We start from the raw sequence: 9,767 nt of genomic DNA, 5'->3' as shown, positions 1-9,767 counted from the left end.
ATACCCTCACTAAAAATATACTGATACTACCAGACTGCCCCTCATCTGGATCTCTCATCTGTCTACATACACCACTTTATCGATGACTGTGTTGGGCTGTTTTGTATTTCGTTGTTTTTGTTTTTGTGCTTTTTCTCTCTTCTGTATTGTATATGTATCTCACTCCCTTGTATGTGTTACTCTTTTGTTAATTTGCAATTAAAAAAAAATAAATAAATAAAAAAAATCACCTATCTGGAACATTGGGATCAAGAAACTAAAACACAAAGCAAATTACAATTCTACGTTTTAACGTGTCACAGCCTGAGACACAGTGGGTGAATCTGTGTTATGTGTTTTACCCCCGTGTGTCACCCCAATGTTCACCACAGTGACCCTCAGTTTATGTGTGTATATTCATTTATGTGTCAGTATATGTCAGTTCTCTTCAGTTATTTAAACACTGTGGTCTTCACCAGTTCTGATCTTGTTTTTGTATTTATTTTTATAATTCATTTTTATATTTGTTAAATTGTTTGACTAAATTGAATTATACATGTAGTTCTTTCTTTATACAGCCTCTGCTTTGGCAGTACTGTATTATTTGCATGCATGCCAATAAAGCTACTTTGAATGGAATTGAATTGAGAATTAAGAATCAGGTTTAACGCTTAATGAATGTTACCTTTGTATGTTTTTTTTTCATGATTCTTCATTCCTTTAGAGAACAAGGGGTTGTGAGGGTTTTAATGTTTGCTATAGTGCCAGTCACTGGAGGGCACTGGTGTAAAGGACAGAAGCTGGAGAGAGGAGGAGAGAAGAAGAATACAGAAGTGTGTTGAAAAGTAATATTCTGCGTCCTTCATTGGGTTTATTTCTCTTACCAGACACAACTGACTATAATGATTGTTCTCCCTTCAAATTGTGCCCTTCGGAGGGTGATTTATGCTGTTTGGCACGCAGGGTTGGATTGGCTGGTTCGTGTCGTTTGCACTCTAAACAGTAGGTGGCGCCCGTGCTGCTCTATTTGCCAGTATCTCGAAGGAGAAGAAGAAAAGCCTTTTGTTGTGGTCTTGTCAACTTAACGCGATGGATGAAGAAAACTTGCCTATCGGTAACAAATGTTTGACATTTTTCAATATTTCATGCCGTTTGTAAAGAATGAAAGCATTTTACAGGATGTCTGAGTAACACGCTGGTCTGATCCGGATTATTCATGTCCAATTCATACAAGCAATAAACACAGGCAGAACTGAAGCGTGTCTAAATACATTTTAGAAATGTTATTTTAATACATTATTTATCAAAGCTCATATGAATCACGTCACTGCAGGTTTTCACGTGTGCTATTGATATTAGTCACTGGCTTAAATTCATCAAGACATTTTATGTTTTTGAAATAACTTGATTTTAGCATTACATTTATAAAAAAGATCAGTCAAAAACATTAGTATGGATGAAATATTATTTGGTGAAATAACATTTGAATATTTTTATTTTGAAATTCAGATTCCGCTTATGATGTCAAAGCTCCATTTGTAGCAGACATTGCTAAGAAAACTCTGTCTTGTAATCCTTAAGAAATGATGCTAATGTGGTCATTTGATACTCAAAAACTTAAAATAAAATGCATAGTGTAAATGATTAATAAATTAGCACAAAAGCTTGATGCATCAAATATGATACAAAGAAATATACATTTTGCTTACATTTTAATAAACATTGCCATTTGAAATAAAAAAAAGAGTACTCTGACTTATTTCATTTGTCTGGCTTTTATACCCTACCTGAATGTAAAGACAATTTTATTTTTATTTTTTTAATTATGCGTCAATTAACTTAGTTTCAAGGGATAGTTCACCCAAAAATGAAACCATACTTTACTCACCCTCATGCCATTCCAGATGTGTGTGACTTTATTTCTTCTGCAGAATACAAATGAAGATTTTTAGAAGAACATTTCAGATATGTAGGTCCATACAATGCAAGTGAATGTGACCAGAACTTTGAAGCTCCAAAAAGCAGATCAAGTGAGCATCCATCAGACCCCAGTGGTTAAATCTATTCCTACAGTAGCAATCCAGTCGGTGTTGGGTGAGAATATGACTACACGCGTTGTCTGCTTAATGTTATTAAGCATTGTCGGTGTAAGAACGTGCATGTAAACACACTCACGGTCTTCTGAAGCAATCCAATTGGTTTTGGGGGAGAACAGACCAAAATATAACTCCTTTTTCACTGTATATCTTGATAGCAGTCTCATTGGCATTCATGATTTCAAGCTCAATTACTCTTCCAATAGCGCCATCTAGCACTCTGCACACGCGTCAAGCACTAGGAAGTGTAATCGAGCTTGAAATCATGATCGTGCTTGAAGACTGCAATGGCAACATGTACAGTGATAAAGGAGTTATATTTTGGACTCTTCTCACCCAAATCCAACTGGATAACTTCAGAGGACAGTGTATTTATACGCACGTTCTTGCACGATAATGCATAATAAGCAGACAACATTCCTTTATTGGTGTAAGCCCTAAACAATGTAAAAATAAACCGATTGACATGCAGGGCTCAACGCTACTGGTCTGGTTGGGCCAGTGCTTCAGATTTTTCACTGGCCCCAACACAAAAATGACAAATAGCTGTTTTTACCATCATGGCTTTAAAAAATATGTCCGCACCGCCGAAGATAAATATTTGTTACATATCTTATGTTTTTAATACGATGTCCCCCAGAGGCCTGGGTAGCTCAGCGAGTAAAGACGCTGACTCTCACCCCTGGAGTCACGAGTTTGAATCCAGGGCGTGCTGAGTGACTCCATTCAGGTCTCCGTTTGCTAGGGAGGGTAGAGTCACATGGGGTAACCTCCTCGTGGTCACTATAATATGGTTCTCGTTCTCAGTGGGGCGTGGATGCCACGGAGAATAGCATGAGGCCTCCACACACACTATGTCTCCATTGTAACACGCTCAACAAACCACGTGATAAGATGCGCGGATTGACTGTCTCAGACGCGGAGGCAACTGAGATTCGTCCTCCACCACCCGGGTTGTCACTATGCCACCACGAGGACTTGGACCGTATTGGGAATTGGGCATTCCAAATTGGGGAGAAAAGGGGGTGAAAATTTAATCACATTTATAATTTGCAAGATATGATTTACGCCTTACGTAATCCCATATATGGTGCAAGAACTCTATGCTAGTCTCTAGTTACTGTTCATCGCTGTTGGAGCTTGTGACTGTTAGATGCAGACCTTTTTATCTACCACGGGAATTCACCACTGTTTGCATAACCGGAGTTTACATTCCCCCCAGCGCTAACACTAAGGAAGCGCTCTGTGAACTGTATGGGGCTATGAGCGAACTGCAGAACGCTCACCCCGACGGACTGTTTATTGTCGCCGGAGATTTCAACCATGCAAATCTCAAGACAGTGCTCCTAAATTCCATCAGTATGTGGACTTTGCAACGAGAGGGCGAACACGCTTGATCTTGTTTACACAAACATCCCAGGCGTGCACGGGCGGAGCCCGCCCCCACCTCGGCTACTCAGACCACATCTCTGTTATGTTAATTCCAGCATACAGACCGCTCGTCAGACGCACAAAACCGCTTCAGAAGCAGGTGAAAACCTGGCCAGCAGGAGCCATCTCTGCTCTTCAGGACTGTTTTGAGTGTACTGACTGGCACATGTTCAGGGAGGCTGCAATATATGGCGATTCTACCAACTTGGAGGAATACACAGCATCAGTGACCAGCTACATCAGCAAGTGCATTGATGATGTCACTTTCTCAAGACCATCACCACACGCTCCAACCAGAAGCCGTGGATGACTGCGGAGGTGCGCACGCTGCTGAGGTCCGGAGACTCCGCCTTCAGAGCAGGCGATAAGGCAGCCCTAAGAACAGCTAGGGCCAAACTGTCACGGGCAATCAGAGAGGCAAAGCGCGCACACGCCCAGAGAGTCCACAGTCACTTCCAGGACAGCGGTGACACGCGGCGCATGTGGCAGGGCATCCAGGCCATCACCAACTACAGGACAACATCAGTTGCCTGTGACAAAGATGCCTCCCTTCCAGATGCGCTGAACGACTTCTACGCCTTGTTTGAAGTGCAGAATTGACGTGATGGCGAGGAAGTCCACCCCTCCTCCCAACGACCAGGTGCTCTGTCTTACCACGGCAGATGTGAGGAAAACTCTACGTAGAGTCAACCCACGGAAGGCTGCTGGACCAGACAACATTCCTGGCAGAGTGCTCAGAGGATGTGCAGACCAGCTAGCAGATGTTCTTACCGACATCTTCAACATCTCTCTGAGCAGCGCCGTTGTTCCAACGTGCTTCAAGGCCACCACCATCATCCCCATGCCAAAGAAGTCTTCAGTGTCCTGCCTCAACGACTACCGTCCCGTCGCACTTACACCCATCATCATGAAGTGCTTCGAGAGGCTCGTCATGAGGCAGATTAAGACCCAGCTGCCCCCTCACTAGACCCACTGCAGTTTGCGTATCGTTCAAACCGTTCAGCGGACGATGCCATCACCACAACCCTCCATCTGGCCCTCACCCACCTAGACAATAAGGACTCATACGTTCGAATGCTGTTCATAGATTTCAGCTCAGCATTCAACACAATCATTCCCCAGCACCTGATTGGAAAGCTGAACCTGCTGGGCCTGGACACCTCCCTCTGCAACTGGATCCTGGACTTCCTGACTGGGAGACCTCAGTCAGTCCGGATCGGGAACAGCATCTCCACCACCACCACACTGAGCACTGGGGCCCCCAGGGCTGTGTGCTCAGTCCACTGCTGTTCACTCTGCTGACTCACGACTGTGCAGCAATGCACAGCTCGAATCACATCATCAAGTTCGCCGATGACCACGACCGTGGTGGGTCTCATCAGCAAGAACGACGAGTCAGCATACAGAGAGGAGGTGCAGCGGCTGACGAACTGGTGTAGAGCCAACAACCTGTCCCTGAATGTCGACAAAACAAAAGAGATGGTTGTTGACTTTAGGAGAGCACAAGGTGAACACACTCCGCTGAACACCGGCGGCTCCTCTGTGGAGATCGTCAAGAGCACCAAATTTCTTGGTGTTCACCTGGCGGAGAACCTCACCTGGTCCCTCAACACCAGCTCTATCACCAAGAAAGCCCAGCAGCGTCTCTACTTTCTTCGAAGGCTGAGGAAAGCACATCTCCCAACCCCCATCCTCACTACATTCTATAGAGGGACTATTGAGAGCATCCTGAGCAGCTGCATCACTGCCTGGTTTGGGACTTGCACCGTTTCGGACCGCAAAGCCCTGCAGAGGATAGTGAGGACAGCTGAGAAGATCATTGGGGTCTCTCTTCCCTCCATCAAAGTCATTTACAAAAAACACTGTATCCACAAAGCAACCAGCATTGTGGGCGACCCCACACACCCCTCACACAAACTCTTTACCCTCCTCCCGTCTGGCAAGAGGTAGCGAAGCATTCGGGCCCTCACGGCCAGACTGTGTAACAACTTCTTCCCCAAGCCATCAGACTTCTCAATACTCAGAGACTGGTTTGACACACACGTGTCCTGAGTTGCACTTTAATAACTGTCACTTTATAACTGTCTGCTACCTCAATAACTGCTATGTGCATAGAACATTATCTCATAGTATGTTATGTTTACATTTTTAGAAACTGTCATCTTTTTGCACTACTGAGTACTGGTCGGCGCTGCACTGTCTATTGTCCTGTTCATTGTCAGTAATTTGTTGTACTGTCCTGTACTTTTTGCACATGTTTGCACGTGCACTTTATATAGGTAGTTTATATAGGTATTTTATTTCGCTGTGTAGTCTCATGTGGTCCTATGTTGGTCCTTTGTTGTTTTTATGTAGCACCATGGTCCTGGAGGAACGTTGTCTCGTTTTGCTGTGTACTGTACTAACTGTATATGGTTGAAACGACAATAAAAACCACTTGACTTGACTTGATATATGTGCTTTACAGATATAAATTCATAAATACATTATATTTTAACTTCAGCAGTCCTGTCATTTACACATGTATTTTTAAGCCAAGGTTTCTGTGGAGGAGATGATGGGTTTTCTGTGACCCATTTAGTGTTTTCACAAGAAGGATTTAGTCACTGAGTTAAAGATTTGATTATTGGCTGAGAGAACAGACTTGCTACTAAATCAGTTGTGATGTGTAATATACAGTAGATATTAGGCCTAATCTGTGAATTAACAAGGTCTATATAATATGAAATCAGACCACCAAAACAAGACCAACACTGACTGATATACAAAGAACAAAAACAAAAATACCTGCACGGTCCAGAAATGAGACACGTAACAGGTGCGCCATGAGGATGATATGAAGTAGACCGTTTTGAATATTCATCTTCACCTGCAGCTGAACAGCTCTGATAATAATAACCATAGTGATCATATTTAATTTCATATCAAACGGATTTATCAAGTCTAATTAATGTTTACATTTAGAAACATAACCTAAATTAAATGTATACTTACATTTTGGATATTGAGCAGCTTGTGATTTCCAGACACTTGTATAACTGGGGTTTAACAGTTCATTACGTCTCATTTAATGCTTCATCTCTAAAGCGAATTAATGAGAGAAAATGTGTTTGTTTTTTTCAGTGTTAATAAAACTAGCGCTCTGTCCATTTATGAGAGCACACGCATGTTAAAACAGTCTACGCTGCACGGACAGAGATGATGATGAGACAGAAGCATGGAGAGACGTGGATTTTCATTCCTGTAGAAAGAAACTGATTTTGTGTTCCAATGTGTGGATTACTCATTTCCACCAAGATGTAAAAACCAAAAATGTGGGGATCGCGCACTGTGAACACGGAATGTGCGGTGATACAAAATTTTTTGCACAAGACGTTAAATCCCATTACGAATTTTATTAAGTGGGTTTTTTCCTTCTATTTTCAACACATTGTTAATAGCTGCTGCTAAGACACTTGGAAAAGAGCAAGGACCGTGCTAGGAGAGTGCGCTGCACGATCTTGTACGCGACTGTCTTGGTGCGTCCAGTATATTATGCATTTGCACATCTTTGCGATATAAATATGCTCGCTCCTCGGTTAGAAGACTTTGTTTGCTCCATGTAATGTTTGTGCTCTCTCACTTGTTGTTTACTTGCACTAATGTTATAAATGCAGCACTGGCCCGATCATGCAAGTGACCAGTTCTAGCAACTGGCCCGAATCTCTCTCACACTGGCCCCGGGCCATCGGGCAGTCCTTATTGTCGAGCCCTGACATTAGTAGAATTTTGCCCATTATGCTGAGTTCATGTGGCATGTAAACACCTTAAGTGGCGTTATCACCGGCTCATCCAGTGTGCGCACGTGTTGAGAACGGGCCTCTTCACAGTCTGACATCAAAATCGGAGAATAACACGATTATTTCAAATGTCACGTAAACGTGGATTTCTTGCCTTGTCAGGTTTTTTAAATAAGCAGATTTCAGAGAGTAATCAGTGTATTGGTGTGCATGCAAACAAACTTATTGATTAAACCACTGGAGTCGTATGGGTTACTTTTATGCTGTCTTCAAGTGCTTTTTGGACCTTCAGAGTTCTGGTCACCATTCACTTGCATTGTAGTGGCCTACAGAGCTGAAATATTCTTCTAAAAATCTTCATTAGTCAGTGAACTATTCCTTTAATGTGTTCATTTCAGATGTGGTGAAGGTGAAAGTGAAAGAGGAAAGTGAAGAACTGAATGAAGAGGAGGAGGAACATCAGTATCACGAACCTCATGATTTCATCGATGGAGAAAACTGCTTTAGTTGCTCACAGAAAACAGGACCTAAAACGCTTTTCATCTGCTCTGAGTGTGGAAAGAGTCTGACACAAAAAGCACACCTTCAGGATCACATGAGAATTCACACGGGAGAGAGACCTTTCAAATGTCCTCAGTGTGGAAAGAGTTTCAGACAAAAATCAAACTTCAGGGATCACATGAAAATTCACACCGGAGAGAAACCGTACTCTTGCCCTCAGTGCGGAAAGTGTTTCGTCCAAAAAGGGCAGCTTATTAATCACATGAGGATTCACTCCGGAGAGAAGCCTTTCACGTGCTCTCAGTGCGGGAAGGGTTTCACGCAAAAAGGACAGCTCAAGAATCACTCAAGAATTCATTCTGGAGAGAGGCCTTACATTTGCCCGCAGTGTGGAAAGAGTTTCACATGCAAAGGAAGTCTGAAGGATCACTTAAGAGTTCACACCGGAGAGAAGGCTTTCACATGCCCGCAGTGTGGAAAGAGCTTCACACGGAATGATATCCTCAAGAATCATTTGAGAATTCATTCTGGGGAGAAGCCTTTCACGTGCCTTCAGTGCGACAAGAGTTTCTCGAAAGCAACGAACCTCAGAGTTCATTTGAAGTGTCACTCTGAAGTAAGGCCATTTAACTGCGACCAGTGTGCAAAACAATTTATTTCAGCATTTCAACTGAGAAGACACGTGAAAATTCATGTCAATAAGAAACCTTACTCGTGCTCTTTTTGTGGGAAGAGTTTTTCCCTGATTGAATATTTGAAAAAGCACCAAAAAATGCATAATGGTGTGAAAGCTCACGTGTGCTCGGAGTGTGGAAAAACCTTTTCTACCACCAGCTTTTTGAAAGAGCACCAAAGAATCCATTCTGGCGAAAAACCTTTCAATTGTGCACATTGCGGAAGCAGTTTTACTCATTCAAGTTCCTTGAAAAGACATGAGAGAACGCATACTGGAGAGAAGCCGTACCACTGCCCTCGATGTGGAAAGAGTTTCATTGCATCAGATTCCCTACAGAAACATAGGAAAAAATGTTGCCAAAAATTGTCACAGTGAGCAAACTATCATCCACAGGTCCAGTGCATAGAAATAAATGGCAGGGCTCCCAACTGTGATTAAGTGATCAAGTTTTGATTATGTTTACTGGTGGATTTGACATTGTCTGTTGCAAATGGAAAGTCAAACACAACAAAATTGGGAACCACACATCACGGACACGCTATCTGCCTGGCATGATCAACTTGATCGTGGGTTTATTTATTTTCGTAACTCACTGGATAGCGTGGCCCAGACCCTTTTCGACCATGCAGCGATGACAACATGAACAGCACTGCAGAAAGTGAAGTCAAATATATATTCTGCCCAGACGTCTCTTATTACAGAGCCCTGTGGAAGTCAAACATCCCCAATGGCTCAATGCTTCAGCTAGCAGAAACCGAATTAAACAGTACCATTCTAAGAAGTATTGACGAGGAAAGCATGACATAATGTAAACTTGACTGCAGTAACTGTATTAACTGCTGTATTTCGTCTGTTCTGTTCTAAGATCCTGCTCTAACGATGATTACATCATATTCCATATAAGGGCTTTCAGCACCACCGCACCTTTGTAAATATGTAGAGAAAGACAAAATTGAAGCAAAAGGCAAAAATATACATATATTTTTTTTTATATGCATGTAAACTCAATAAAATGTCATTTTTTACCTGTTTTTTGCAAGTTTATGACCCTCATTTTTCATTTGTAATACCGTATATCTCAATTCATTGACAGTAATGTCATTTATTTTTCTAACCAAGGGCATTAATATTTATGTGGATATACATGATGTATTATGTAAGAAATAATGTAGAGGATTGCATATTTTATAACCAGCTGACTGCCCCAAGTTGGGGACCGTTTAATCAAATCAAGAATCACTTCGCCCTACCATAACCCTAACATAAAACCCTCAGTAATTGTACTGAAACATGCCAACATTGCCC

At 42.3% G+C, this 9,767-nt stretch overlaps 1 protein-coding gene across 1 annotated transcript; it reads left to right on the top strand.

Moving 5' to 3' along the window:
- The first annotated feature begins 1,022 nt into the window (after window positions 1-1,022).
- LOC127644849 (gastrula zinc finger protein XlCGF8.2DB-like) lies at window positions 1,023-9,534 on the top strand. Its single transcript, XM_052128254.1, has 2 exons — window positions 1,023-1,093; window positions 7,684-9,534. The coding sequence occupies exons 1-2, from the start codon at window positions 1,069-1,071 to the stop codon at window positions 8,835-8,837; spliced, it is 1,179 nt and encodes a 392-aa protein (XP_051984214.1). The 5' UTR covers window positions 1,023-1,068; the 3' UTR covers window positions 8,838-9,534.
- The last annotated feature ends 233 nt before the right edge of the window (window positions 9,535-9,767 follow it).

This window comes from Xyrauchen texanus, chromosome 6 (assembly GCF_025860055.1).
Source record: "Xyrauchen texanus isolate HMW12.3.18 chromosome 6, RBS_HiC_50CHRs, whole genome shotgun sequence".
NCBI classification, from domain to species: domain Eukaryota; kingdom Metazoa; phylum Chordata; class Actinopteri; order Cypriniformes; family Catostomidae; genus Xyrauchen; species Xyrauchen texanus.
Note: the sequence above shows the minus strand (reverse complement) of the source record. Positions and strands in the feature narration are given on the sequence as shown.

Bases quoted from the DNA above. Each gene is read 5' to 3' on its own strand.
- LOC127644849 (XM_052128254.1), top strand. From the start codon at position 1,069: ATGGATGAAGAAAACTTGCCTATCG. The intron at 1,094-7,683 runs GTAACAAATGTT...TGTTCATTTCAG, and splicing joins TGAAGAAAACTTGCCTATCG to ATGTGGTGAAGGTGAAAGTG.